The 27,909-nt window shown below is 36.9% G+C and overlaps 3 protein-coding genes across 6 annotated transcripts in view; 2 read left to right on the top strand and 1 right to left on the bottom strand.

Moving 5' to 3' along the window:
• Nucleotides 1–27,909, top strand: part of LOC126366244 (solute carrier family 22 member 3-like) — a 402,182-nt gene that overhangs the window by 284,711 nt on the left and 89,562 nt on the right. The gene's annotated exons all lie outside the window — the stretch shown is intronic.
• Nucleotides 27–8,030, top strand: LOC126366306 (uncharacterized). Of its 2 annotated transcripts, none has more exons than XM_050009401.1 (6): nucleotides 27–257; nucleotides 1,241–1,333; nucleotides 4,182–4,427; nucleotides 5,072–5,188; nucleotides 6,328–6,674; nucleotides 7,875–8,030. In XM_050009401.1, the coding sequence occupies exons 1-6, from the start codon at nucleotides 191–193 to the stop codon at nucleotides 7,992–7,994; spliced, it is 990 nt and encodes a 329-aa protein (XP_049865358.1). In that variant the 5' UTR covers nucleotides 27–190; the 3' UTR covers nucleotides 7,995–8,030. The 2 variants fall into 2 exon arrangements, with proteins under 2 accessions (XP_049865358.1, XP_049865357.1); XM_050009400.1 differs by having other exon boundaries at nucleotides 28–257; nucleotides 1,211–1,333.
• Nucleotides 18,219–25,911, bottom strand: LOC126366259 (carboxypeptidase Q-like). 2 transcript variants are annotated; one of them, XM_050009323.1, is made up of 3 exons: nucleotides 25,620–25,911; nucleotides 19,741–19,870; nucleotides 18,219–19,376 (listed from the first exon to the last, which is right to left on the bottom strand). In XM_050009323.1, the coding sequence occupies exons 1-3, from the start codon at nucleotides 25,826–25,828 to the stop codon at nucleotides 18,285–18,287; spliced, it is 1,431 nt and encodes a 476-aa protein (XP_049865280.1). In that variant the 5' UTR covers nucleotides 25,829–25,911; the 3' UTR covers nucleotides 18,219–18,284. The 2 variants fall into 2 exon arrangements, with proteins under 2 accessions (XP_049865280.1, XP_049865281.1); XM_050009324.1 differs by lacking the exon at nucleotides 25,620–25,911 and adding an exon at nucleotides 20,317–20,550.

Here is a 27,909-nt window from a genome sequence, read left to right as displayed (position 1 = left end):
ACTGCTGATTCGCAACATGAGTAATGTTCAACTCGGTAATTAATAATTGCTTTCCTTGTATTTGTGTGGAATTTAACCTACGCAAATCAGCACGTTGTAAAATCCAAACGTTTTGAATATCAGTTCTCAATATGTGACACAGTAAATGAATAATTCATTGATATAAAAGTGAGTGAATATCTCTTAAATTATGTGTTTGGTAAGAAATCTGATTTTCGTTGGATTGTTATTCAGATTTTGGACTCGAATCGTAGCTGGTACGTGAGTATTTTGTTCATTTTCTTTTCTATAGGGTATTCTATTGGATTAAATAGATACAATTATGAAATGCTAATCATCCCAAGACGATCAAAAACCAATTACATTTTTCTCTTTGACTTATTCTAATTACGAATTAGTTAGGTAACAATGTCTACAATTGGTGACCGCTTAAATTAGTGAAAGTTCATGAAAAGGCAATAGAAAAAAATTGCTTTAACGTTTCGTAGTATCTATCTCACAAAGAGAAAATTTAAATCGAAAAAAAAAACTGACTTTGACGGGACATGAACCCGCAGCTCACACACGCAAGGGCAAGCTCATGTGAGTGCTATAAAAACAAAAATCATTTAGTACCTATCTCATTTGATTATGTCGTGAAACAACAAAAGTAAATCCTCTGTCATCCGAGCAGCACTTGCCTATATGGAGACAATAGTCAACGGCAAAGTCAAAGCCTCGAAACCCTCGGTGCGGGAGTCAGATTTATTTATTTATTTATTTATTAAGTACTACTGCATCATATATATACAAAATATTAACAACTAAGACAATTACTAAAATATATATGACAATTACAGTATACATAGCATCTACAAATTAGTAATTAAATTAATAAAGCAGTCTCTATTTACCCTGAACTGACAAATATGAATAGAATATTAAATTAAAGTAGAAGTAGAATTTAAAGTAGAATTAAAGTAGAATTCGCACTTGACCGACATTTTATTTTAAATTTAGATCCTAAGCATAAATTTTTCAGAAAATAATATAAAAAACATGAATTTCCGACAGGAAATTGCATTTGATATCAACTCATAATCATGGTCTGAATCATCCCCCAAAATTTTCGTTACGATGTCACTAACAGCCTGTATGTATGTTACAAAATCAAATCTTTGCCAATTTGTTTTCACGGGAGTTTTACTAATATATAATGTTTTGTTTTTAGATTCTACATATCAGTTATTTGTTAATCCAGAACTACGAACATTGCAAATAGGGGATACTAAGGAATTCCATTGTTGCGGACGTTTTCCAAGAGGGGGAACGATACTGTGGTACCAAAGATATGGTAATATTACAATACATAACATAAACAGCCTATATACGTCCCACTGCTGGGCACAGGCCTCCCCTCAATCATCCGGAGGGGCTATGGAGCATACTCCACCACGCTGCTCCAATGCGGGTTGGTGGAGGTGTTTTTTACGGCTAATAGCCGGGATCAACGGCTTAACGTGCCCTCCGAAGCACAGAATCATCTTACTTTTTCCGACAATCAAGCCTGAAAATAGCCCAGTCATATTAGGTAAAAAAAGGGGTCAACCTCGGAATGAGAGATAATAAGCTATAAATTGGTATGGACCTTTGTTTTGTCGTTTTAAATGTTGTCTCAAAAGTCACAAATGATACCGTGTCCGCGTCTTAAGATATTGAAGGTCAAAGGTCATAAAAATTGTTTTTTTGTGAATATCTCGCTTCCTATTGCTTAAATGATATTTTTACCTATAATAAAAGTTGTAGAGTATAAAATTCTCTACAATTTTCGTTTCATGTTTTTTTTGATACGATCAACCGTTTTTGAGGTAGAGCGCGAAGAGTGCGCAGCGCACAGTTATAAATGGTCCAATGCAAGGTCAAGCGTGAGTTACGCTTATCAGTACGTGATATAAAGTCTATTATTTATTAAATTATTATAATTATTAAACAATGGCCATTATTTATGTGCTAATTATTAATTGTTGATATTTTATTAAAATCAGTAACTTAATTATTTATATTTAACTATTCAACTATAATGTATTATTAATTCTGGAATATATATTTTCAGTTAAAAAGGCAATAAGGGGATATATTTTATGTATATCTTTATTTATCATTAAATATGCCATACTATACATTTGTTGAAATGTCAGTTTAAATATCATAAGAATTTTTATTGGTTTTAATTATAATAAAATTGTGAATAGAAGCTAGTTATCTTCATCTTCTTCGTCGTCTTCTTCTTGTTGTCGCTCGAAAACGTTCAATTCATTGTCATCATCCTCATTATCGGTCATATTCATCTCCAAACCCTCCAGAATTTCAGGATCGTATGCGTTTTCTTCATCGGGATTACTTGGATATTGTGCAGCGTTCAGGCAAGCTTGTCCATTGCACTGGCCACAAGCTAAAGAACATAGTAGCCCTGATTTTCGACATCCACAGCGGGAACCACAACCATTTTTGCAATTGCAAAATATTGTATTTAGTAGTTCGGTTGGTGCTGGAGGTAATAACGTTCTTATGGGCTCCAGGATTTAATATTTTTATTTTATTAATTTAATAAATAATAGACTTTATATATCACGTACTGATAAGCGTAACTCACGCTTGACCTTGCATTGGACCATTTATAACTGTGCGCTGCGCACTCTTCGCGCTCTACCTCAAAAACGGTTGATCGTATCAAAAAAAACATGAAACGAAAATTGTAGAGAATTTTATACTCTACAACTTTTATTATAGGTAAAAATATCATTTAAGCAATAGGAAGCGAGATATTCACAAAAAAACAATTTTTATGACCTTTGACCTTCAATATCTTAAGACGCGGACACGGTATCATTTGTGACTTTTGAGATAACATTTAAAACGACAAAACAAAGGTCCATACCAATTTATAGCTTATTATCTCTCATTCCGAGGTGAAACCCCTAAAATGACTGGGCTAAAAGTCCTTACCAAACAAAGGACAGTCTCATAAAGTGATTTCGACAATGTCCCCATCGGGAATCGAATCCGGACCTCCAGATTGTGAGCCTAACGCTCAAACCGCTATTACAATACAATAACAAAAAAAAATTATATGTACACAAATACTTATGCTTATTTATGCATTTATTGGTGCTGATTCCAGTACGCGCCACCTAATTTTATTTAAAGTCATACTAATCGACAGGCATCAAAATGCAATACACCTCAATTTTAGGCAGCAATTTCGCTCAGTCAACCGAGCGAATTACACGAATGGCTTATTATTAATTTATTTTATAGTATTAGTGATTTTTTGATATTTGCATGTAATAATAAATAGCAGGATAGAGAATTTGTAACACTAACTTAAATAACTTGTGACTTTGTAGGTACTAACTTATATTTAGTAACAAAAAAAACTTAGGTAATACAATAAGAAATCGTTTATTTGCTCTAAGTAGGTACTTATAGACTACTAAGTGATGAAGCTTATCACTAATTTACTCTTGTCGTTATGGCATTCTCCATGCTACTTTTTTAGGGAAAAAATATAGGGCAGAAGTTTCCCTCTGGCTTTCCGCCCGGTAGTACTCGGTCTGACGCGAGTGGGATGGCGCCCAGAGTAGTTTATTATTTAGTAGTCTGTATCTACTTAGAGCGAATAAAATATTTCTAATTATATTAACTATATATTTTTTTTAATTTATTAATTGAATACGCCACGTGCTCAGCGTTGATGGAAAACACCGTCAGTAAACTTACATTCCTAAGAAATGCATTTCGGGGGTATGTAACCTAATCTGTATTGGGCTGGTTTACCCTTCGCGGGTTGGAAGGCAGATGATGAAATACTTAATATACAATTAAGCAATGCCTTGTAAAACTATTTAATCAGTTTGCCTGCAGGAATGAGTCTCTAGTAGTAACTTGTACGAGCACTTATATCTAATAGTAATGTGAGGAGTTTTTCTATTTGTAAAAAATATATACGTAAATAAAATTGTTCTGTGTTAATGGATTTTACTAAATACTGACAATACAAATACACTTTATTGCACCAAAATAAAAAGAAATAATTACAAAAAGTCACTCCCTACTTAGATGTTATGTTTCTTAAAAGCAATATAGTAATATGTATATCACAATATAGTTTGTCACAATAATTAACTAACTTTATTTTCCAGATAACAATCATACCTTCCTCCAATCAACTGAGACGTATTACAAGTGTGGAAGCGAATATAACGGACGTAGCATTAAAAAAATAATAAATGTACTGGACCACAATACTGATCTTTATTGTATTTACTGGGAAAAGGAAAAGGCCCAGCGTACGCGCAGGGGTTACATATCCAATAGCATACATTTGCAGAAGCAAAATTTATATTCAACAAAGTATAACTATGGCTCACAACAACATAAAACCAACCGTATGTGGTTTTTTTTATAAAGCTTAGTCTAACTAACATGGCATGGACAGGAAGAGGACCTGGTGGGGTTTAGGTTAACACGCTCGTCCCGGCTTGACAAAAGCTGCGGGTTCAAGTCTCGTCCGACTCAAAAAATTTAATTTTCAATATGATATAAACCTAATCCTTAGGACTTCCGCCCCGCTGTACCACTACCCTATTTTTCCCTAAAAAGTAGCGTGGAGAATGCTACACCGACAAGAGCGTGGCTCTTAAATTAGTGATGACGATATATCTTATGAAATCAAAACTGTACAACAGCCTAGATTTATTATGTTGAATAACTGTTTTTTTTTGTTTTATAATTCACGTAGAGCGGATAAAGTATAATATTCATAGAATTACGATAGCAGTATATACAGTGAAGGTTCGTGGTAGGGCTGGCAAAAAAGACCTAGCAGGCTGTACATTGACCAAATTGAAGATGTCTTTAGAAAAGATTCAGTACGATCTTCTCTGAACCGGCGTGCGTATATGAAACGATTGATGAATGTCGAGGAAGCAAGAGAAGTGCGTCAGGATCGAAGCAAATGGAATTCCATAGTCTCTGCTTACCTCGGAGGGAAATATGTGTGAGTTTATGTATGTATGTTTATAATTTACAGGTGGTTACGTAACAATTACACCAACAAATTATCTGTCAAAAGTGGGTACGGCTGTAAACTATACATGTGAACTACACAATATGCAAGTTGAGGATGTAGAATTGTATCAGGAGAAAGGTAAAGCATTACTTTTTTTATGGGATTGCGAACAGAAGAGACGAGATGATGAGGTAAGGCGATTGGAAACTTAATAAGGCACGACGAGTTTATTAAAAACATCATAGAGAGGGAGCTAGAAGGAAAGAGAGGAAGGGGACGACCAAGGAGAGTTTACATGTATCAAATTAAAGAGACGGCGAACGTCGTGTCTTAATAAGGAAAAGTAAAAATTGACAGAATGGAGAATGCTACACCGACAAGAGCGAGGCTCTTAAATGTTGGTGTGTAAACACACCCTAAAACCCTAATAAGCTAATAATCCCTTGACATTATATGGTACTTCATATCCATCTGAGGCCTTCATTTTGCAGTGTGTATGTATTTTTGTACGATTAATTGTATACAGTACAGAACAGGAAGCCAGATAAAGTTATTGCAACTTGCACACTTGATACCACAGATGGATAAACGATGAACGGTAACGTTCACCGTTTCACCAAAATGTATGAAAATAAGGCTGAAAACGGCTTTATCTTTAAATTGCGTTGATTTGGAATATTGTTTTTTATTATACAATTTCAGCTTGCAAGTCGTGGTAGCCCAATTGGTAAAACGCTTACCTCTCACTTTGAGATCGCAGGTTCTTATCCCAGTACAGGCCTAAACCAATGTATGTCGAATTTGTTTTTGAATTCATGTTTGGATCATAAATGATTATCACGTGCTCAGTAGTGAAGGAAAACATCGTGAGGAAACCCACATACCCGAGAGATACATTTTGAGGTATTTGACCTAACCTGTATTAGGCTGGTTTTCCCTTCGCGGGTTATAAGGTCAGACAGGCAGACGCTTCTGTACAAAACCGGTCCTGTCAAATCTTTAGGTTAGGGAAGTGGTCCCTGTGAAAAAACGGGACAATGCTAGGGAGATGATGAATTTCAACTTGATGCCTCCACCGTTATCGAAAAAGGGGTCTTCACAGACAGACAGAAAGACGGAAAACAAGGTGTCTTGTTAATCGTAACCAACAAGTCACCAAACAAGGTAGCATTTGTACAACTGCATACTTTCTCTGGTGTCCTAATAATATATTATATACATCGCGATTACGCCTATTTTCCGAGAAATCATTTGTGTAATATGTAATATATTTTCAGATAGAATCATAACAGCATATACAATGACCAGACAAACATTTCAACCAGAGAACTTGTTTTATCACGGGAAAATAATAACAGAGAACGACAACAACTCCAAGATATATTGCGTTGCAACGCTTGAAGGGACGAATAATTTCGTCACAAGTACTAAAAGCGACTTGATCGTGGAAACTTCAATTCAAACCAATCAACCCAGCGACCTTTCAGGAGAAGAAAATACTAATAATGATAATCAAAATGTTTATCTTCTATCTCTTATTTTGTCAGTCATATTGATTTGCCTGATCGTTGCGGGTCTGGTAATATTCTACAAGCGAAGAAAACGTCCACCTTTGGAAGCTCAAGTAAGTTCATTTAAATCTTAGCTGCTCATCATCAACCTATTACCCCATTTTTACACGGTCAGCTTCGCTTACTTGAAGGTTTCTCAGTTCCGATATTTTACATTAAGCGTTTTGCCTGTTTGTCCTTTCAACTCGGAGGGGAGAACCAGCCCAAATACGGGTTAGGTTAGGTTATGTGGGTGTTTCTTCACCGCTGTGCACGTGATAACATGAATTCGAAAACAAATTAGGAAAACATCGGTGCCTCCAGCGTTTAGGCCCGTATTAGACTTGCACCAGCGACCTCAGAATGAGAGTCACGTGTTCTTCCAACTAGGCAACTAAGCTAGGCCAGGGCTGTACCAGCTCATTCTGACACTAGCATCCGTATCCTGACATGCTAACTTGATCCTTTCGACACCGTCCCCAATTTATTGATGCTATTTATTGATCAAATATTGATGATAATAAGGCGGTGTCTTTTCTTTATAAAGTTTTTTACGAGATCTTTGAATTTTTTTTCCCTAAGAAAGTAGACATTAGAGCTGATAGGAGTTGAGTGTTTCCAGTTTATTATACGAATAGTATAATCCAGGACATTCCGTATGAGACAGGTTATCCAGCCAGGGCTGGAAGCGTACTGGTGATATTGAATGTTATAAAGAGTTTGCACGTTTAAGATCTGACATCTAAGAAATTTGAGGCGACCTTCAGGAAGACCTCGAACTCAGCTCTAAATCGGTATTCTTGGACGTTGCTTCAATCTTATCTCGAATTTACTCCTCTTGAGTGGAGCCATGACATCATAATTTTCGTAGTACAAACTGAGTAAAGTTCTCAAGTCGAGGACGTCAATGCTAAAGTGCTTCAATGCTTACATACATCTCTTCCTCCATATTCATCAATTGTTTCATACATGCACCTATTCAGAGTCTCTCTTCTTCTTCTAATCCTATTAACCCTTGTTGGGATGTAGGGCTCCAATAGCAGATTTCCACTCCTCGCGATCTTTTGCAGCCTCTGTAGCTTGCTCCCGTGATATGCCGAGCGTTTTTAACTCTCTGTCACCAGGTCACCAGGTCTCTTTGCGCCGCCCCTTTTGCGTTTTCCACGCGCACACCAAGTCAGAGCTCGTCGGGACGGGTGCACCACACCTGTTCAGAGTAGATCGTGCTAAACCTTTTCTAAGGACATCTCTAATTTGATACGTGTCTTTTTCAGAGTGATGCTGTAACGTACGCGGAGTTGTATATCCGGCCACCTGCATCTGGTAACGTGTTGAAAGAAGATTCGCCACAATACGCGCAAATCGTTGGTTTTTTGGCGCATAAGAAAAAATGATGTCAATTTTTACGGTTATAAACTTACAAATATTTACACACGGGATTTTATTACATAATCGTTAACACTAATAATAGTTAATAATATGATCGATACTGGTTTAACACATGGTATAGGGTTAAGGTTCTTGCCCACCACACCGTATCATACCAGTATGATATCCGTCCCGCAAAAAAATATTATTTGTATGAATAGCTATGGCGCAATGCCCACTAGACCGTTCTATCATAGATCAACAGCTTAGCGTACTATAAAAGGACTTACCAAAATTCCTGGTACACACAAGGATAGAACGGGATTGCTCCGTTCTTCTTCTATCGTGTGGGTTGTAAGGTAAATTACCAACCTCATCAACCCTGGTGTCAGAGTTATTATTGAGCCGCCAAAGGCCCCTGACATGGCTCATGTATTGTAACGACTACTAACTTACATCAGTAAGCAGTAACCGGGACCAACGACTTAACGTGCCTTCCGAAGCACGGATCATCTTACTTTCGGACAATCAGGTGATCAGCCTGTAATGTCCTAACCAAACTACGGATCACAAAATAACGTCAAAACTCGCTCGACGTAAAGGGAAAATAAGGCCACTCGCCGTAAAGAGACTCGCCGTAGCGCGGGTCGCCGTTCGGAAAGTCGCTGTCAACGCTACAATTCAGGCATAGACGATTTCTTTTAGAATTTATGTTTGGATCATAACATTAGTTTATCACGTACTCAGGCGTTAAGGATATATTATTATCGTGAGGAAACCCACATTTCCGAGAAATGTGTTTTAGAGGTATGTAAAGGGTTGGTTGTTCCCTCGGTTGGAATGTCAGCCCACCATACCGTATCATACATGGACCGTGCTAGGACTTCGGGCAAGTGGGACCAAGAGCAAACCCATCAGCGGTAAAAAAAATCGAAAATATTTACGTTAGGCCCGAGCTTCGAACCAGCGACCTCAAAGTGACTCAAGCGTTCTTCTTCATCTACGATGGAAGAAAAGTAAGATTTAAGTAAGTATGACATTTGGAAATATATACTAACATGCGTCCGGATAATTTCCTACATAATAAATATGAATAAATTAAATAACCGTGCTTCGGAAGGCACGTTAAGCCGTTGGTCCCGGCTGCATCAGCAGTCGTTAATAACCACCAATCCGTACTGGGCCCGCGTGGTGGTTTAAGGCCCGATCTCCCTATCCATCCATAGGGAAGGCCCGTGCCCCAGCAGTGGGGACGTTAATGGGCTGGTGATGGAAATTAAATAAATAATATAATTATTAGAGTTTGAAAATCTGATAATATATTATAGGAAAAAGGACTAAGGAGTATAGGCCAGAGAGCTTTTACCAGTCAGAAGCATGCTTCAGTAACAGACTCATTTTAAATCGTCTTTGAGTATTTGTATAGTGTGCTCCAATGCGCAAACTCAATCGGTCACAAGTCCCTCTTGAACCTCCTCTTTTGTCATGATTCGAGGAAATCCTCTCCCAGCTACGAGTGTGTTCATACTTTTATTAAATTCGTTGATATGGAGAATATAATATTAATAATAGACAAAGGCTGTTGCTTTCCCAAATAAGATAAATAAATAAAATAAAATCTCTTAAAACTATTATTTTTCCTTATAATTCTTTCGAGTCATGGTTACCCAGTTGAAAGGACGCGTATTAGTCTTACTTTGAGGGCACACGTTCAAATCCTAGCACGGGCCAAAACCAATGATTTTCGGATTTATGTTTGTTTACATAAAACAGACTTACAGAAGTTAAAGCAAGAACTAACAGCGTAGAGAAAACTCGGTGAAGTGTGTGTACGTAGTTCAGTTTGGATGTGTACCTCCGACTACCCCATTTCGGACTTTGAAAGCTGTTGTTTTAAATTAAACAATACTTACCTGTAATCCCTTAATCCCACTCAAAACTAAAATGTAACAGAAAGCCAAGTTCATAACAAGAAAACTTGCAAAGTATCTGGATAAGCTTTGCTAATAAAATAAATACGTCTACGAACATTTTTTCTTTCACATTTATTTTCTAAAAATGATCTAATAAAAAAATACCAGCTTATTATAAATAGAATATGCTTCAGCGCGCCACACTAAGGCAGAGCGCCCAAAACGCTGGCAGCATTTCCCCTCTGAACTGCCAGGCCTATTCTCTGCGCGAAAAAGCTGCCAGCTCTTGGATCGCCAGTTGCCTCAATGAGACGCGCCGAAATGTCAATATCCATGTTAATGTCTTTCACATTTAAGATTCAAGTTTAGATATTATATAGTCATTATTCTCGTTACTCAGTCAGTGATCAATCATCATGCAACTAATAATCATTCATTAAGTTCAACTTACACTTCATGATGTTTTATCACTGTCTGGCTGACGAGAAATAACCACATCCAGAGACATAAATGTAAAAAAAAGAAGCTAGTAGTAGTTATAGATGTTTGTAATTATATAACAGCCAGGTATGTGATATTTGAAATTAATGAACACGCAAAATAGCAGGTGTGTAGTTCAAAACAGTCATAATAGAGTACTGACTACTAATAATCGTTTCGGTTTCGGAAATGGTTTTTATAATATTTAAAATATAATCCTAATCCGCGGTCAGAGAATCGCCCTTTTACTTCGCAAACTTGGCTGATTTACTGCCGTGTGCCCAGACAATTTAAGATTTTGAAAATTACTCACCATTTGAATGCTGATTTAAATTAGCAGTTGTTACATGAGCCATGTCAGGGCCTTTTGTGGCTCAGTAGTAACCCTAACACCATAGTTGATAGGGTTGGTAATCCACCTTACAACCCACACGATAGAAATAGAGAGAAATGCTAATAGGGTTCTAAAACGAAACTGTTAACTTTCATTGTAACATAATCAATAAGCAATTTGTATCCAGTCTTACTTTGAAACGTAATTGTACTTATTGTAATATCGTTAGTGAAATTGTAACACAAAGTTCTCAAAGTTCATTTTGATACTTATGTACATACATACTTAAACCCACAATCGCCTAATGGGTGGGCAGAGCCAACAAGTAATCAACGACAACTTGCTACCATTTAAACGTGATACTTATGTACTAAAATATATTGAACATTAAGTATTAAAATAGGGTTGAATAGAATGAAACAATATGAAGATATCTATACTTATAATAAATCTGTAGAGAGGTCAATTCTGTACATTAAATATTTTTTCAAAATAACTATCAGGGGGTGATAAGTGATCGATACTGATGCCAAAAATGCAATCAGTAAAATTTTTGTCTGTCTGTCTGTCTGTCTGTCTGTCTGTATGTTCCTTATAGAAACAAAAACTACTGGACGGATTTTAATGAAACTTGGTACAATTATTCTTCACACTCCTGGACAGGTCATAGTATACTTTTCATCACGCTACAATCAATAGGAGCAGAGTAGTGAAGGGAAATCCTTTTGTATGAAAAATCTAAACCACTCAAGTTAGACGTTTGAAATTTGGCATGCAGGTACCTTAGATACCGTAGAGGTGCACTAAGAAAGGAATTCCCGAAATTCCTACGGGAAAGGGAATTAGCGGGAAAATCCTTTTGTATGAAAAATCTAAACCACTCAAGTTAGACTTTTGAAATTTGGCATGCAGGTACCTTAGATAACGTAGAGGTGCACTAAGAAAGGAATTCCCGAAATTCCCACGGGAACGGGAATTAGCGGAAAAATATTTTTGTATGAAAAATCTAAACCATTCAAGTTAGATATTTGAAATTTGTCATGCAGGTACCTTAGATACCGTAGAGGTGTACTAAGAAAGGAATTCCCGAAATTCCCACGGGAACGGGAATTAGCGGGAAAATCCTTTTGTATGAAAAATCTAAACCACTCAAGTTAGACGTTTGAAATTTGGCATGCAGGTAACATAGGTACCGTAGAGGTGCACTAAGAAAGGAATTCCCAAAATTCTCACGGGAACGGGAATTAGCGGGAAATACCTTTTGTATGAAAAATCTAAACCACTCAAGTTAGACATTTGAAATTTAGCATGCAGATACCTTAGGTACCGTGGAGGTGCACTAAGAAAGGAATTCCCGAAATTCTCACGAGAACGGGAATTAGCGGGAAAATCCTTTTGTATGAAAAATCTAAACCATTCAAGTTAGACGTTTGAAATTTGTCATGCAGGTACCTTAGGTACCGTGGAGGTGCACTAAGAAAGGAATTCCCGAAATTCCCACGGGAACTGGAATTAACGGGAAAATCCTTTTGTATGAAAAATCTAAACCATTCAAGTAAGATGTTTAAAATTTGGCACGCAGGTACCTTAGACACCGTAGAGGTGTACTAAGAAAGGAATTCCCGAAATTCCCACGGGAACGGGAATTAGCGGGAAAATCCTTTTGTATGAAAAATCTAAACCACTCAAGTTAGACGTTTGAAATTTGGCATGCAGGTACTTTAGTAAACTTAAAGCTTAGTTGCAACAGGATATTACAAAATTCCCACGGGAACGGTAGTTAGCGGGAAAAAACATTTGTATGAAAAAATCAAATCTAAATAAAAGGAGAAACTGACTGACTCAGTGACTGACATATCAACGCATAGCCTGAACGCCTAAATGTAGGCATTTGAAATTTGGAAGGGACATAGCTTAGGTACCGTAGAGGTGCACTAAGAAAGGAATTCCCGGAATTCCCACGGGAACGGAAATTAGCGGGAAAATCCTTTTGTATGAAAAATCTAAACCGCTTAAGTTAGACGCTTGAAATTTGGCATGCAGGTACCTTAGTTAACTTAAACCTTAGTTGCAACAGGATATTGCAAAATTCCCACGGAAACGGGAGTTAGCGGGAAAAAAACATTTGTATGAAAAAATCGAAACCGCGTAAGATAGATGTTTTCAATTCAATTCAATTAAATTATTTATTGCATTCCATGTAGTACAATGGGGTGTTACATAGGCATAGGAACTAAAACATGTACCCTGTAGGGCACAGCAACGTTGAAGGGAAGAGAGGAAGTGTGTATTAAAATTAAAACTCAATGAACAATCAATTAAAAAAAAATCAATTCAATCAATTGATTCAATCTAGCATGCATGCATACCTTAGTAAATATAAAGTTTATTTTTGGCTGTATTTTGAAAAATGGGAGTTATTGGGAAAAAAATTGTATGAAAAAATCTAAACTGCATAAGTTAGATGCTTGAAATTTGATATGCACTCCCACACACACAAAGATCTCTCTCTTATATAACACGCCACGCGGACGAAGTCGCGGGCAAAAGCTAGTAATAAATAAACATACATTTCGAAATATACTAAAATAAATTAAAACAGAAATGTTTATCTCTTCGTAATTAACAAAAAGAAAGTATCTACTTCACAGAAATTGTTTACACTTTATTCTGATTAATCCCGGCTTTGTTCTATAACAAAAGCGAAATTTTAATCAGAATCACCTTTCCAGGGGCGGAGGGGAATTTCGCAACGTTAATCCGAGATAAAAGATGTCATTTGCCCTTAATGATTGTTAAGAAGCCTTAAACAACGACCAAACTGCATGAACGATTGTGAACAACTTCGTAAAGGCCACTATTTTTTTTTTACAAATATGCGACCGAGGGACGATTTCCCAACCTCATCTAATCTAGACTACCAGATTGAGTGAGATTATGAAGAGGTTTGTATTGTTTCTTCACAATAAAATACGATGATTCCCCTTGAAATCAATTTATTTGCGAGAAAGCACACGATACACATCAGTGTCGCAGAGAGAAGAAGACGGCTGAGTTGCCATACATAAAAAATAATTTCCAACAATACAATACAATACAATACAAATACACTTTATTGCACCAAAATAAAAAGAAATAATTACAAAAAGTCTCTTAACTAAGTACATGGCAAATGGCGGCCTTATCGCTTAAAGCGATTTCTTCCAGACAACCATAAGGTGAGGAAAAAGGTAAAAAAAAAAAAAAAATAATTGAAAGATTGCGGGTACAAACTAAAACATGCAACCAACATGCTGGGTGGCCTAGCAAGGTAACAATAACACCTTATCTCCTTAGCACTAAAGGGGCCCATATACGACGATTCGTCTGTACGATCGATCTGATGAAAATCGTGACAATTGATCGTATCGCAAATGACGCTCATACACGAAACGATTGGTCGTAACGATCGATCATTTATTTATTTGAAACTGAAATATAAACACGTGTTCTAATAATTCAATACGTGCCTAATAAAATGGAAAATGAACTTCTTTTCCTTATCTATGTGGCGGTAACTTTGATTCGGCTACAAAACAAAAAAAGAAAGCCTAGAAAGATGTGGGTTAAATGGCTATTAAAGCGAAACCAGTATTCGCATATAAATATTTAAAGGAATTAAGGTTCCATCCAGAAGATAATTATATAAAGAGCCACGCACCGTCGATTCATCGTTACGATATTCATGATTGCATGGGTTTTTGTTGCGATTTCCGATATCGTCTTCGATGAGTCGTTAACGATCTTGATATACACAATCGATTCGTCGTTTCGATCGGTCTGGAGCGACGGATCGTACAGATAAATCATACCGTATTTGGGGTCCTTTACACGTTTCTCAAGACAAGATTTTTATACACGCGACCGCCTGTCTGACATTCCAACTAGGAAGAAAAACCAGTCCAATACAGTAACAGTAGTCAGGTAACACACTTGTGAAATGCATTTCTCAGGAATGTGGGTTTCATCCCGACATCTTCCTTCACGTTATAGTTAATTTAAGATTCAAACATGAATTCGAAAACAAATTCGAAATTTGGTTAAGGCCTGAGCTGGGATGTGGATCTGAGCTCACAATGAGAGTCAAGCGACCTTCCAACTGAACTACCACGGCAATGGACTAAGTAAAAGACATAACTTATATTACAAGTATAATTCATAACCATTTATATACCAGGTTGATGCGGTCGCTGACCATACAACTAGCGTCAATGATGACATAAAGTGCATGGAACTAATAAGAGTTGTGGAATTAGTAAAAATATAATAATTATGTATTTACAAAAAAACAACTCCACTAAATTCGCAGTGGCGCAGCGTAGTGGAGTATGCCCAGCAGTGGGACGTATATAGGCTATTTATGTTGTATGTTTTTTTATTGGTTTACTCTTGACACCATTCTGCCTCTTGAAGAGTATAAGAAAGTGTCGTTGTTGTAACGAGGTTACCCATAAGGTGCCTTTTCAGTCTTTCCATAAAGACCTAAGGCCTAATGTCCTTTTAAAATCCAAATCCTGTTGTTCAAGGAACTCAAGGAATAATTAATATTTAAAAAAAACCCTTATTCACAGTAGTCGTACTGAGTAGTTTTACCAGTTGAATATACACAAGGTAGACGAGCCACAGGAAGTCGTGTTTAGACACCAGCCATTGGAGAGGCCAATCTCATCAGCTGACATGCCATTGTCTGCTCCGATGAGCTGTGAAAACAAGACTTAGCTGGGAACTCCCCTGATTATCTCTGCTATGATTAAACAAAAGTAAATGGTCGAGAATCTTATCACAAAGAAAAAAAAATATGTTAAATAAAGCCGCCTGTTGTACATAAAGTATTTTTATATTAATAGAGTATTCTTTACATTGATAAAGTATTTTTATGTTATTTTATCTTATAAATCATCATCATTTCCCTAGCATTATTCCGAGTTTCACAGGGTCCGCTTACCTAACCTGAAGATTTGCCAGGTCCGGTTTTTCATCGAAGCAACTGCCTGTCTTACATTCCATCCCGTGAAGGGAAAACTAGCCCAAGACAGGTTAAGTCACATACCTGTTTCCTCACGATGTTTTCCTGTATTATTTTTCTTATCTTATACTTAAATATAAATTTGAATTGAGCCATGTAATCCCTTGGATATCACCTTCAACATGCTTCTTTTAGCGGAGTGACAAAGTTCAAAAGTTATTTTGAGCCGCAATTTTGTTATAATTACTAGAGAGTATTATTCAACTTCAACTTTATGGTTGTATGGCAAGAGAGAGTATTATTCATAAAGAAAGACTTATAGGTAGGTATTGGCAAAATAATATACAAAATATAGCTGTCAAAACTAAACGTCAATGCAAGAAGAACAATTACCGGAAACCACTGTGAATTGATATTAATGGCACTCCTGGTTCGTTTCTCCCTTCCTTATTCCCCCGTGCTAACAGAATGTAGCTTTGTTATTTTAACTAGATTTTCCAGTTCTATTCGAGAACTTTCAGAGCGAGAAAGATGTGAGTTTAAGTTAAATGGGTTCCATTCACTGCAAACGGTTTGTTTGCAGTTGCGGAGAACCTTTTTGACACTTGAGTAACTAGTTTTAAGTTAATCCGAGTTCGATTTATAAGTTTCTTTTCTAGGGTTTTTCAGCGTGTCTAATAACATACTTATATAAATGACGAATGGTAAATTTACATTACAAGTTATATTGGTGTAATATAACTTGTACTTAATGTAATTATTACTTTTAAACGTATCTAAACCACATGCTAAATAGGTATTTATTTAATTAATCTTAAGTTATTTTGTTCGAGGCAATGTAATTATGTTATGAAACACTATAATAAATTAAAAATATATATATTTATATAATAATATTTCGTAATTTTAATATAAAAGTGACAAATTGTATTTAAATATTTTTATTGCTTTGCCACAAATCATCTCACATTATTATATTTAGGTATATTTTTAAAATGTTATTATCTAACATGTTTAAGAAAAAAAAATGAAATTTAGTTTTGTGCAATAAAGTATATTTGATTTGATTTGAAAAAAAATTTACTGAGTACTTATTAAGATTAATTTGACCGTAAATTAGGGGCTTTTCCTTTTCAGAAATAGGAGTATCGAAACTGTTGTTCTATTGATACAGAGAATGAAATGGCACAATTGTCCAGATGATGAGAAAGGTCCTATACTAATTATTACCACCTACAATAATTAATCTGGTAGGCAAGCACTTAAAACCATAAAAAAATACGCAAGCTTTCAAAAAATAAAATTCCTACTTTTATAAAAAAATAAACAGGTAAAAATAAATGAGCTCCTTTATATTTCAAGTGAGGCAAGAAACGCCGTGCATAGACATTCATTAATTCATTCATTCATTGTTGAATATATTTTTCGTTATTTCAGTTTGAGTCCTTTTCAACGTCGCCGTGTGCTTGGAAAATCAGGCTTCATTAGTCAAACGTGAAAATACCCTGAATAAAATTTCATCACAACATAATTGGGTATATTTTTCGTTAGAGATTTTTTCTAAAAGAATCATAAATATATATGTATAAGTAGGGTGTGAGTGACATCGTAACGAAAAAAAAAATAGAACGACTACTTGATTTTTAGGGTTTGATGCGCCGCAATTTAATTTAATAATTTGTCATTTTTTTATTTTAAAGAATTCTATACAGCTGAAAGCAAAACATGCAACTGAATATAATTAACACTTAAATTGACATAAATTTTCCGACAGAAAGTCAACTGATAATCATGGTCTGAAACATCCCCCAAACTTTTCGTTACGATGTTACAAAAAATATAGGTACTACTTATACAGAGTGTTAGCATTCAGAAATAAAGATATTTTCTAATTTTAATTTGGCTAAGATCCAAGCACTATAATTTCCCCGTCTTTATCTAATTGGAGAAGGCATCTAATTTGTTTATACCGAGAAAGCAATAAACTAACGCACCAACTAATGAAACCCTAGGGTCGCAGTCGAATAGCAACTGTCCGAATTTATTAAAACTTTTGCACAAAGTTGTGAAGCCCGTTATTTATATAAAGTACCCGAAAGTGCTGCTAAAAACCTACATAACTTCTTTTGTAGTATTAAAATTAATGTAATGTGAGACCAAAGCGCCGAAAATCCAAACTTTCTATGTTAGACAAGCATTTCGTATCCAATTTGCTGCAAGAGATAATTAACTTCGTCTTGTTTGTTACAGAATTTTGATATTAAAATCACGAAGTTCAGAGGATTTCACACCTAAAAAAAATGTAGTTAAACTCAAAGTGCCCGAGGGCCAAAGAAGCAACGAAACGATAACAAAATTTAAGACCCCTATCGAGATGTCGATCGCTATATTACAGGAAAGTTTCCTCCTTTGGTCGTCGTATAGAAAATATCTCTTAAAATGTTGCTTATCCCATTTACCGGCCTCTAGGGTGCAGTGTCTTGAAGAATATAAAACGGAGATAAAAGATACACTCATCGATTGTCAGTTGTTTTCTTTTTTTAAATATAAACAAACAACGTACTATTTTCTACATAACTACATTTTAACGAGGTATATCGATTGAAAGATCAGCTATAATATAAGCAACAGCGGTCCAAAAGGCAGCTCCTAAATCTAGTTCTTTAGGATCTTCTACATTCATCGTATCCCCTTCTGTATGATGGAACCAGAAATACTTTTCGTTAGCATTGTAAAGGCTTGCACCAGGCACTCCTGTGTTGATGATCACTGCTATGTCTGATCCAGGGCTGTCATCTTCTACCAAAGTGGAAGCATTAATTGATTCAAATAGCTTCAAAATTTCAGCTATAATACATCGGGCTTCTTGATTTCCAGCAACTTCTAAACCAAGAGGAGCGAATGTGCCTTCATCAGATTCCATTATGAAGTTAATATTGTGACTTTCATTTCTGTGTTTTTCTTCGTAGGCCTTTGCTCCTATCAAGCCTAGTTCTTCAGCTGTCCAGAAAATAGTCCTGATGGTTCTTTTAGGTCTTAAATTTAGGCGTTTTAAAATCACAGGTGCTGCCCAACTAATAAACATACCACCGCCATCATCCATAGCTCCCTGGCCCACATCCCAGCTGTCGATATGACCCGACACTATGACAAGCTTTTCTGGTAACTCACGGCCTTTCAAATCTATAAGAGTATTTCTTGAAGTTTTATTATTTAGCTCTGAAAACATTTTTATGTTTAACACTACCTTTTCTCCTCTGTTATACATTCTGCGTATTAAATCGGAGTCCTCGAGTGTGATAGCAGCAGTTGGAATTTTAGTGATATTTTCTTCATAACTTTGTGACCCCGTGTGCGGTGAGTTAATTGAAAAGGGTGTTATTGATCGCACTAACGATGCAACCGCGCCTTTTTCCGCTGCTCTAGCTGCTCCTTGTGACCTGTGTACAACAGTTTCACTATATGTTGTAAACACAGGGTCGAAAAGAACAATTTTTCCTTTAACAACATTATCGGGCGTCGCAGCCAGCTCTTCAAAATTGGAAACAACAATTACTTCAGCTGTGATACCTTCCTCTGGAGTGCTTACACTTTTGCCGAGTCCTAGTAATTGTATGTTCTTCTTTCGAGGTTCAAGCATTGTTATTTGTTCTTCGCCCCTTATCCATTCTGGCACCTGAAAATTAAATAACTTAACATAAGCTCACGATTATGATAAACTTTTCCTGTGAGACCGCCGTGATAGGAGGTGAGCCCTATTTAAAGTAAAAAAACCATAATCATCATAACGCAAATACATCATCAGATAATGATGATAATAGTGAACCTACCAGTAGACATATCTCTCTGTTCTGGTAAGCACTCCTATTTATTATGAACTATTCTGCTCGTGCACAGATAATGCAAGATTGCATTTATAGTTATTGAGTTTTCCAAAGACAAATGTAGGCTATTTATGTTCAATTGAACAACTACTTCGACACGTCAATGTTTTTGCCATTACATATCAATATTAATTTATAGATAGTAACAAAATCTACCTCCAATTCTTCTGTAACAATATCATTGATGTCTTCATCCCTCGTCAGTTTGATCATGTAATCAATCGACTGCTCCAACACATCGGAACCAGACGGCCTGGCTCCAAACTTGTCCACGAATTTAGCCAATCTGAAACAAAGAAAATATGTATTTTTAGTTTTAGTGTGCTATAAATAAGTATTATTTTCCTTCTCTTTTTTAACTGTATTTTTTATTATTGATGTTATTAAGAGTATAGGTATAGAGACAGAATAACGTAATTGAAATGCACATTGATACCTTGCCGCACTAAAAAAACTCATTTATTTTTAAGCAGGATTAAGCTAAATTTACAAATACTTTTACTTAAAGGTTATTTACGAGTTTTGTCATATATTTTATGATAAGTATATATACTTAGATATATCTAAGTACATATAATACGACACATTACAAAAAACACACATCAAAAACAATAATAACGTTATGTAAATAATAATGTGGGTATACGAGAAAAGAAGTAATGATTTACATAAAGAGAGAGAAATGCTTTATAGAAAACAATAAAATGCATTCACTTATATTCCATTACTCACTCATCATAAGTTCTCCCCTGAAATTCACCTTCAGTCACATATTTCACTATTTCGTCTTTAACTTTTCCGTACTGGGCAATCTCTTCTATCAACTCATTGCCTAATATTTGCTCGCAAATCGATTCTGTTGGCAGATTTTTTGCTTGGCTTGCACTTATTATAAGAAGGGTTATCGATATTGTAAGAAAATTCATTTTTCCTCCTTAACCGTTGAGATATTGAGATGTTGCGATAACTAAAGGCCCTTTTGTAGCGCAATAACTATCTCTGAATATACCGAGAGCTTGATAATAAAATGTGAATTATTCTGATAAAGAAAGGAGCCGTGGTGGCCTAGTTGGTAGAACGCTTGCCTCTCATTTTGAGGTCGCAGGATCGAATCCAGCACAGGCCTAGTCGAATTAGTTGGCTTGGCCAGCATAGTCGAATTTGTTTTCGAGTTAATTTTTGGATCATAGATGATTATCCACTGCGGGATACTGCAGCGTGGTGGAGAATGCTCCATACCCCGTCCGGTTGATTGAGGGGAGGCCTGTGCCCAGCAGTGGGACGTATATAGGCAGTTTATGTTTATGTTATGTAGATGATTATCACGCGCTCAGCGGTGAAGGAAAACATAGTGAGGAAACTCACGTTCCGGAGAAACTTCGCGGGTTGGAAGGTGACAAATCTTCAGGTTAGGTAAGCGGACCCTGTGAGAAACGGGATAATGCTTGGGAGATGATGAAGATTCTAATAAAAAAACTGATCTATAACTTTTCCGCGGTCAATCTTTTCTAGAAGCTTGAACTAAAGATCCTGTAATGACCAAATTCCTGTACGCATTCATTTTATTTTAAGTTATATCTGTCATTTTCTTATTCGCCGAAAAGGAAAGGGACGGATGATTGACGGTTGTTAATTTTAAAATGAATAAAGCATACGGGACTCTTATTTGTATAGTATTGCATTGTATATTATGTGGCACAAATGACAGAGGTCTTTTTTGTCGTTGTCTCTCAGACTACATTCTCGTACCTACTTATCTTATCGATATGAGAGACTATCGAAAGTGTCTGTATTCATTTTCTGGGATGACGTTCGATAGACATCTAATACTCATAGCTCTATTTTTTTATCATATATCTTATCTATTTTACGCCGATGAAGAGCATCATGACTGAAGTGCCTACGTGTGCTTTACGAGTGTATTTGTTTTGAAAGCGTGTTTATTATCACCGTTTGTGATTATAAGTATATTCAGTCGATTACAACAGCCTCCGTGGTCTAGTGGTTAGAGCGTCAGGCACACGATCTGGAGGTCCGGGTTCGATTCCCGATGGGGACATGGTCGAAATCACATGGGAGTTAAACAGCTGGCGAGGAGTGGGTGTCCTGTTTAAACCTCTGCATAGCCCTTTGGGGATGCAGGCGTGATGCTATGTGTGGGTTCTAATATATTACTTATTATCTCTCTCCGCCCGCGACCCCGCCCTCCTGGACTTCACTCCACGTACTTTATTTATACCACCCTTTTATCTTTGGATTTCCAGGATAAAATCTACATCATATCCTTTCCCAAGGTCTTATCTATCTCGATACCAGATTTCATCAAAATCGGTTCAATAGTGTAGGCGTGGCAATGAAACAGTGACAGATTACTTTCGCATTTATAATATTAGTAAAGGAATTATGGTGTTCGGGGCTTTAATATTTTTGTTGCTTTAATAAGTAGGTACAGAAAAAAAATAGTAAGTAGATATTTAGTATACGTTTGTTCAATAATAATGTATATAATATTAATAAATATAATAGATTTGATCACGTTCCTTCTCTTCCGACTCTACCACTCACACCTGCATCATAAATCTTTTACTTACCTACCCAAGTCTAGTCTAGTAATTGAGTGGTGTCTGCCTATCTTCTTCTATCGTGTGGGTTGTGAGGTGGATTACCAATCTCATCAACCCTGGCGTCAGGGTTACTATTGAGCCGCCAAAGGCCTGACATGACTCATGTACCGACTACGTACTTACATCAGTAATTAGTAATCGGGACCAACTGCTTAACGTGCCTTCCGAAGCACGGATGATCTTACTGTTGGACAATAAGGTGATCAGCCTGTAATGTCCCAGTCCCAACCAAACTAGGGATCACAAAGTGATTTTTGTGATTTGTCATCACTGGGATTCGAACCCGAGACCTCCAGATCGTGAGCACAATGCTGAACCACTGGACCTCGGAGGCCGTTAGTTATAGTCTAGTAAAATCAATTTGGTTTTAGGATGAACAAATCCACTGAGGATGCCATAGTATCTTTGGTTAATCATACGGTTGAGGAGTTGGATCGCAAGCAGAAATGTTTGGGGATCTTTTTAGATCTCTCTAAGGCTTTTGACACTGTCTCCGTCCCACTACTTGTTGATAAATTGGAAAGAATCGGTGTAAGGGGCAAGGTACTGTCTCTATTCCGCGACTATTTATCTGAACGGACTCAATGTACTAAGATAGACTCCTATGTAAGCGAATGTGAAAAGCTGGAATACGGGGTTCCGCAAGGTAGCATCCTTGGGCCAACCTTATTCCTAGTGTACGTGAACGATCTGTGCAACCAGTCCTATCCAAATTGTCGTATATACGCATATGCTGATGATACAGCACTTATAGTGTCTGGCTCAAACTGGACGGTAACCGTAAACCATGCAGAATATGCGCTTAAACATACCATGAAATGGCTGAATAATAACTTGTTAACTCTTAACATAGATAAAACCAACTACATAACATTTGCAAATAGACCTTCGGCACAGCCGTCTCGTGAGTGTTTTGATCTACGAGCTCATGTGTGCACATATGCCTCTTCTGTCTGTTCATGCCCACAAATTTCTAGGTCAGCAAATGTTAGGTACTTAGGCGTGCTTTTAGACGAATGCCTCAATTGGTATGGTCACCTTACGATGGTAGCAAATCGAGTCCGGAAGCTTATTTATATATTTCGGAAATTGCGGAATTCCGCGGATTCCAGTATAATGCTCACCGTGTACACTTCCCTCTGCGAATCAATAATATCGTACTGTATACCCGTCTGGGGTGGGTCATGTAAAACCACATTTATTAACTTAGAACGAGCGCAGAGGGCAGTGCTTAAGGTTATGCATAGGAAACCACGGAGATACCCTACTAGTCAGCTGTACGAGGAGTCAGGAGTGCTCACTGTACGGCAGATTTATATCCTTAGATCCGTTATGCGTGGGCATGCGTGTCTCCCAGTAAAGCCAAATTCCCCACTAAGGAGAAGACCTAAACCTGTTTTTATAACGGTAAACTGTAAAACTGCATTTGCTAGAAGGCAATTTGCATTCGCGGTACATAAAATGTATAATAAAATAAATAACACCTTAAAAATACATAATCTAAATAGATATGACGTTAAAAAGAAATTAAAATGTTGGCTCCAGACACTGGATTACAGTAAAACAGAAGAAATACTTTTATAAAATATTACTATATACGCACTAAAGACATCAAACCCACACAAACACATACACTCAACACACACACACACGCACATACACACACACACACACACATACACACACACACACACACACACTAAAATATATATATAGATCGTTTTTCCATTTACATAAATAAATACATGTAACTACAATATATAATTATCATAATCATAATACCCATGCACTGCACATCACTACTTATTAACTAATCAGCAGCACCTACAATCTATTTGCACCGACACTGAACCACTGACATTCACAACACAGGTCGCCTAGTGTGAATGGCAGGGAACTTAATTATATAGGTTGTTGTTCACAAGCTTGTTTGTATATAAGATTAACTTAAGTTTTTAAATAAGTACTTGTAAAGCTTTTATGTAATAAATTATTATTATTATTATTATTATTATTATAGTTAGTACTATTCTATTCTTGTAATTGAAGTGGTCTCTGCCTACTCCAATGGGAAATAGGCATGATCTTATGTACAGTCATGAGCAATATAATGTACCCACTTTAGGACTCTGTCGCACTAACATATTTAACATTTAGTGAGACTTACAGTTCAATTTGTCAAAAAAGTTAAAGTGACATGGTGCCAAAGTGTATACATATTAATGCTCGTGACCGTACGTAAAGAATATTCGTTACTGCCTGTGTACTATGCAGTAATTGAAGCGCAATATTTACTAATTAACTCGTAAGTAGATACTGCATAGGTACTATATTATAAATGTACTTAAAGATAAAAGTTCTAAGTAGTCAATATAATTATAGAGATACTGAACCAAACAGGTCAGGGATAAATTTTAGAGTAAGTACATACAAACCTACTTAAACTTACGCCCGTGATCCTTAATGGGGTGAGCAGAGCCTCAAGCAATTACAAAACTTAACATACATACATACACACATAAACTCACGCCTATTTCCCATCGGGGTAAGCAGAGACTATAGAATTCCATTTGCTTCGATCCTGATACACTTCTCTTGCTTCCTCCACATTCATCAATCGCTTCATACACGCACGCCGGTAGATCGTATAAAACCTTTTCTAAGGACATATCCAATTTGGTCAATGTAAGTCCTTCTCGGTCTTCCTCTGCCAGCCCTACCATCAACTTTCGCTTTATATACCGTTTTTGCAATTCTATTATACTTCATCCGCTTACAAAACTAAAAGCAACCACTTTTGTTACAAAATTCTTATATTGATATACCTACTAGCTGATCGCCTGCGACTTCATCCGCGTCTTGTTTCTAACTTTAAAAAAGAAAAATATTCATACAAACTTTCAACAAGGAGCCCCCATTAAAAAATTGAGACTCCTAGCATTTGTAGTTTCAGATATTTCGTGATTAATCAGTGAGTAGTGAATATACATTTTATATACTTATAGATTTAAGTGCGTAGCACTATGATGGTTCAATATGTTAGTAGGTACAGACCCTCAGACATCGTTAAGTAAATAAAATATAGAAATAGTGACGAAAGTGAAATTCATCATCATCATCATCAGCTCATTAACGTCCCCACTGCTGGGGCACGGGCCTTCCCTATGGATGGATAGGGAGATCGGGCCTTAAATCACCACGCGGGCCCAGTGCGGATTGGTGGTTATTAACGACTGCTAATGCAGCCGGGACCAACGGCTTAACGTGCCTTCTAAAGCACGGAGGAGCTCGAGATGAAAACTTTTTTTTTGTGGTCACCCAAGCTCCTCAAAGTGAAATTATATTGCCTAAATTTAAAAATTATGTCTTTATCCAAGCAATTGCAGTTCCGCGTTTAAATTAAATACTTACTCATCATAAGTTTGATTCTTAAATGGTCCAGAGAAAACATAATCCATGATGTCCTTCACAACGGCATCATACGATGCTATCTCGTCAGCTAATTGGCCAATATCACATTTTTTTAATTCACTATACTTTTTCTTTGGCGCACAATCACATTGAACGAAAAATACGAGGAATACAATAACTTTGACTAATATTGTCACTTTTACGAACATTATCACGGTTATCTGAATGCACTTACGTGCATACTCCCTCTTAAGCGATAAAGAAATGGTCAACTGGATCCTATTCCACTCGGTAAAATGGACTCTTTTATGCGCGTGAGTACATAACATATGTAGGTACTTACTTGTAAATTCAATGTTACGAATTCGTTCGTATAACTAAATGATAAATAAACATAGACATAAGCTCACGACTATGTCCCAATTGGGGTAGTCAGAAGTACATAAGATGAACTAAGTACCTAGTCAAATACCCACACCTCACTGAGCTTTATGTTAGACCAACGTGGTAAGTGGTGAGCCGTATTGCCATCGCTAATGATCGAGCCAACTGATTTAGTAAAAACTGCACTTTAGATAAATTACGGAATTATCTTTTATTTTCAGACAATCAGGTGATTCAAGTCTGTAAAGTCCTTAGCAAACAAAGGACAGTCTCACAAAGTGATTTCGACAATGTCCCCATCGGGAATCGACCCCGGACCTCCAGTTCGTGAGCCTACCGCTCTAACCACTAGACCACGGAGACTGTTGACAACAGCATAGCAGTAATAATAAATATCAATCGTATATTATTTTATTCTTGCTACAAGGACTTACAATTACCTATACAATATAACATATTTCATTAAATGACACGTTTATTTGAAGTCATTTATTAAATAAAACACAAGACATAGTCATAATTATCTATACGTGTTTATTGGTCAGCATTGAGCGTAGAAATACTGTCTAAAAGTATCTAATATTTATTAATTTCAATTATGTTTCATTCAATAAGAAAGATGATGCAATAAGTTATAGAAGTGAGATAATCCGTGCTTCGGAAGGCAGGTTAAGCCATTGGTCCCGGTTACTACTTACTGTAAGTAAGTAGTCGTTACATAAGCCATGTCAGGGGCCTTTGGCGGCTCAATAATAACCCTGACACCAGGGTTGATGGGGTTGGTAATTCACCTCACAACACATAGTAGAAGTTTCTTGCGGTAAATAAGAATTACCGCATGTCATTGAATCGAAAACAGATATAACGGATAAAAACAGTCAATAAAATCGTGAAGGCTGATGTAAAACGCAATCGCGGTCCCCCAAGCGGACAATGGATCATTCAGTCGTTGATTGGAACAACAGATAAACTTATTCTAGACATGCTCTTCTTCTATCGTGTGGGTTGTGAGGCATACTACCAACCTCATCAATCCTGGTGCCAAGGTTGTTATTGAGCCGCCAACGGCTCCTGACATGGGTCACGTAACGAATACTCATTCATATCATGATGTAGTAACCGGGACCAACGGCTTAACGTGCCTTCCTAACATCATCAATCAATCAATCAATCAATAATACTTTATTGCACAACAACATATATAAAGGACATAAACATACGAATAAAACATAAGCACAATAGGCGGCCTTATTGCTAAACAGCAATCAACATCATCATCATCAATCATCATCTTACTTTCGGACAATCACCTGATTACTGATCGCCTGATCAGCTTGTAATTTTCTAACCAAACTAGGGATCACAAAGTGATTTTTCTCCGCACCATCCAAATCCCCTGGTAGTTGCGGATTTCGAATACATCCCACTTAGGGACGGTACTGAAAAGTATCGGCGTCCGAAGGATGTAATATACGATCCCGACGACCCGATTACTCTAGCCATAGAGGCAACCAATCAGCTCGCGACACCAAACGCGTCAGGGCCCCGATACCGACCCCGCCGGCGTGGTAGACGACTTCCCTCAATCAGCGCTTATCGCTATCGACCCACTAGGGTCTTTCTTTCAAATATTTTTCCTCTCAGATGACGCCCTGAGCCGAGGGTCGCACCCAACTGGGCACCCTCAGGCCTGTTGTCTTAAATCATTGTACCGGGTAAGAGCCTTCAGCGCTCCCCATTAGTCCGGCCAAGTATTTAATGCCACCTGCGGCAAATCTACAATAAGTCACGTCAAAAAAAAAAACAAAATGATTTTTGTGATATGTTCGCACTGATCGTGAGCCCAATACTCAACCATTGGATCACGGAGGCCGTAGACATGTATACAATCAAGTTTCTTTAGTTA

The sequence above is a fragment of the Pectinophora gossypiella genome, chromosome 4 (genome assembly GCF_024362695.1).
Source record: "Pectinophora gossypiella chromosome 4, ilPecGoss1.1, whole genome shotgun sequence".
NCBI classification, from domain to species: domain Eukaryota; kingdom Metazoa; phylum Arthropoda; class Insecta; order Lepidoptera; family Gelechiidae; genus Pectinophora; species Pectinophora gossypiella.
This window is presented reverse-complemented; position numbering and strand designations above follow the sequence as displayed.